Source organism: Egretta garzetta, unplaced genomic scaffold (genome assembly GCF_000687185.1).
Source record: "Egretta garzetta isolate BGI_Z169 unplaced genomic scaffold, ASM68718v1 scaffold553, whole genome shotgun sequence".
In the NCBI taxonomy this organism is placed as follows: domain Eukaryota; kingdom Metazoa; phylum Chordata; class Aves; order Pelecaniformes; family Ardeidae; genus Egretta; species Egretta garzetta.
In genome coordinates this window covers 1,478,985-1,482,892 of record NW_009259328.1, presented here as the reverse complement: position 1 = coordinate 1,482,892, position 3,908 = coordinate 1,478,985, and the positions used below count along the sequence as shown (strand labels likewise).

General features: G+C 36.3%; 1 protein-coding gene across 1 annotated transcript in view; it reads left to right on the top strand.

Moving 5' to 3' along the window:
- Positions 1-3,096: 3,096 nt before the first annotated feature.
- The window catches only part of PPARG (peroxisome proliferator activated receptor gamma), a 22,537-nt gene continuing 21,725 nt past the window's right edge, over positions 3,097-3,908 (top strand). The window contains exon 1 of the mRNA XM_009636635.2: positions 3,097-3,316. Coding sequence (XP_009634930.1) covers positions 3,097-3,316 — 220 coding nt within the window. The remainder of the gene's footprint in view (positions 3,317-3,908) is intronic.

The following is a 3,908-nucleotide window of genomic DNA, read 5'->3' as shown; positions in this document are numbered from 1 at the left end:
CTGATATTAGTAGTCATGGAATGTTAATCTCTGGAAAGGGTGGAGTTTATAGGCTTTTGCTCAAAGAATTGTAAATGGCTGCTGATTTCAGATTTTATTACCTTCGAGCAGGAATACGAGTAGCATAAAATGGAATTACTTTGTGACCTGTAGTAGCTGATAGGTGCACCCACAACTCTGTGTTTTTCTCTGCAGTGTAATCTTGGCATTTTTATTTCCTCTATTCCCAGTATACAGAACGAGTGTGTGATGTGAACAGGTATGCACAGCAAAAAAACAACTAGTGAGGAAAAACCATCATGCATGAGACACAATCCCTCTGATTAAGTGATTGTTAAAATGACAGATTACCTTTTACTTATTTATTTTTATTTTGGTTCTTCTAGAACTTAATAAAAATCTAAACATCACAGTTCTAGGCTAGAAATACTTTTACCATGAAAGTCCTCTGTCTTTATTGGTAGACTTTGCTGAAACGAGTTAGCTGTGCTGACTGTAAAAACAGAAAATTCCTGCTAAGGAATTACTATTCCCTCTTAGCTTTTGGAGTTTGTGCCTAGCAAGCCAGACCTCTGGACTTCCACGCTTATCTGAATCTTTCTAAGCTGTAGTATATCTGTACGCAGTGAATTTCACGCACATACCGTGTTATAATGATTCAGGAGTTTCATAGAATTAATCAGGTTATGCATAATCAAATTATCCAAAACATCACAGTCATTCACTGTGTTATAAAGCGAAACATAGACCAGCTTTACCTTGCTGTTTAGCTCTCTGTAGGCATCCTTCTTGTTCACCCCTCAGACAACCCTCCAGATACAAAGTGGACATAACTCTCAGTGTCACTTGCTTTAAAGGAATATAAGCCAATGTTTAAATTTTAGATGACAATTTCATTTTATTTTTTTAAAAATGTGTCTGGTTAATTACAAAAATGGACTATTAAGAAGGAGCCTATTCTGTTTTATTGCTTTATTTGGAAATCTGTTTAAGGAAGACGGTTCCCAGTGTTGATGGCCAGGGATTTGCACTTCATGCTTACAGAAAACTGGACTATGTCAAAGACACTGTGTAACACCAAGGTACTCTGACAACCTATAATGTAGTTTCATCTGACAATTTTCACTCATGGCAGTAAGAAATTCTGTTGTTTACTAGTAGGTAGGTCTTACTTTCATTAAGGATAAGAGGGGACTCTATATCCCAACCAAAGGCTGAAGCCTTTGGGAAGGTAGATGGCTGGCTGACTGTTAGGCTAACACTTCACCCTTAAACAGTTTGCTTTACTGGACTCTGCTTCATCAGTCATATAGCAATAGGAGTGGCGGTATGAAGGAGTTATAGGTTCCTCTTTTTGTTCTATGAGGGGCAATGTCTGTGTTGTGCAGCATGGGATACAGTAGCATCTCTTTTGTTCCCACTGCAGTGAGAATTTCTTATCTGAAATTTAAGAATAAGAAAGATATCTTACAACCTTTGGTGTCAACGTTCATGGTAGAAGAACTAGAGGGTTGTGCTGCAAGTCCTAAAAGGCTGAAGAATGACGGTGACTTTCCTGAGGAAAGATTAAGACAACTGTAACCATTTCTAGCCATTACTGCCTTAGCACTTCATCAAAGTTGGTGGGGAGGATAGTCACTGTTTTACTGACCTGTCAAAAGGAAGGATGATTTCAAAATTATAGAGCAGGTCTGTTCCATTATATCCATTTTGCAACAGTTTTGGCAGTGTGACAGAGTAGTTTTGATTCAAAGTAGATCAAATCAAAGTTCCTTTTATCTAGAGGTTAAAGGCTACTCACTTGATTGGGTCTAAAGTCCAAATTAAACAGCCAAAGTGAGCAAGTTATTTTAGTTCCATAACATCTAGTCTATTTTTAGATTAGAATGTTCTTTTTATAAATCATGGTGAATTAAAGACAGACCCTAGTTATAAAACAGTAAGTGTTTTACACTTGCTGTTACTTACAAACTTTTTCATAGTTCAAGTATGTCTAAATCAAGGATTTTGGATCAGTTGTCAGAAGAGGACTTGGAAAAACATTTTATATCTCAATATAAATTTGCTTAATTTGCTGAAGATTTTTGCAGATTGAAGCTTTTTGTTTGTTTACTACTTTCAAGATCTGCATAAATACATATGGAATTTGGACAGTCATAAATTAAATTTCCTTGAGCCTTGGGTTTAAGACTCTGGGATAAAACTTTTGACATACGTGAATAACTAAAGATTTCAGATATTTCTGGTTATTTGGACGAAAATCACCACTATTTAATAACAACTACTTTTTTTTTTCCTTGATATAAAAAAACTTAAGATTTTCAAGCACTTGGGAAGAATGATGATTAGAATTTGCAAAACTGAAAAATTAATTGTAGAAGACTCCTAATTCTGTTCATGTGCATGCTATTGAGAGATGCAATTAAAGTCAGTGTTATCCGTCTTTAAAAAAAAAGGAAAAATTTTTTTTCCATTTATGCTGCTTTAATTTTACATTAGTGTTTCTTTTTTTTTCTTTAATGACTTGCATGCTTACTAAAGCATACAAATGTTCTATAAAACTTACTATTAAAATATAATTGTCTTTCCTTTGGCCACTCGTGATTATTGAGATCGCTATTTTTCACACATATATTTTTGTCAATTATACACCTAACTGAACCATTGTTCTGTGAGCCTACTAGTCTCTGCTGCCTTCTGAAGTACAGCTCAGCTCAGTTCAGTCTAGTCACATACTTAAGATAGCCATTCTCTTCTGTGGTTGGCCTGAGCCCTGGATACCAGCAAATCTCATTTGCTTTTATGACATGAGACATCAGAGCCTTCCTGAGAAGAACTGCAAAGCTGGGTTAACTGCCCAGTGTTATCCATGCAATGTTACTATACAGTCGAATGCATTATATGGTGACAAAGTCAAGCCAAATGATAGATGGGGCCAAAATGTTCCCCTAAAACCTACACGGGATTGTGAGTCTGCATCTCAATCCTTTGTACATGAGACAACTGGACCTCAGCTCAGGCCCGAACTCATTACAGAGAAAACTAGCTTCTTTTGAAATGTTTGTTTTGTTGTTTTTTTTCTTTTCAGGAATTACAATGGTTGACACAGAAATGCCGTTTTGGCCCATTAATTTTGGAATTAGTCCAGTGGATCTGTCTGCAATGGATGATCATACACATTCCTTTGACATAAAGCCATTTACCACTGTTGATTTTTCAAGCATTTCTTCACCGCACTATGAAGATATTCCTCTTGCAAGAACTGATCAGACAAGCATTGATTATAAATATGATATCAAGCTCCAGGATTGCCAAAGTATGCTTTTAATTTTTTTAGTATTTCCTTCATGCTCATATTTGCTTCATTCTCTGGAAAGTGTACTATCAGCAAAAGGATTTAGAAGTGTGCAGATGCCTAAATGCTGGTATCCTGCATCATCAGAGATGTCCACCAGATATTTTTGCAGGGCAGATAGAAAAGGTGGAACACATGTAGCAAACCTTTACCCTTCCAGAGCAGCAGTTGGAGATTAGGCAAGGTATTATAAAGGATCTAAAATGACATTAAACACTTTTTATTAGACATGTGAACCCCACCATTTGTTTTTGAAACCTCCAGTCTCCTATTAATGCATCTTGCATGTAAATTGTCCTTTGAAGCTCTATGCACACTATGCAGAATAAATATCCTGGATGTTAAAAAATGCCCCACCGTACATAGCATATTAATTATTAATATGTGTAGCTTTTACATTCCAGACGGCCTGAGAAATTGATGGAGTGGAAATATTGGCTATGTCTGAGTCACAACGTTGGTGTAACTTCTATCAGTGTTCCTAATGCAGGTGTAACCTTAGAGCTTTGTCCCTCTTCCACCAGTTACAGTACAAAAAATTACATGGGGCTCT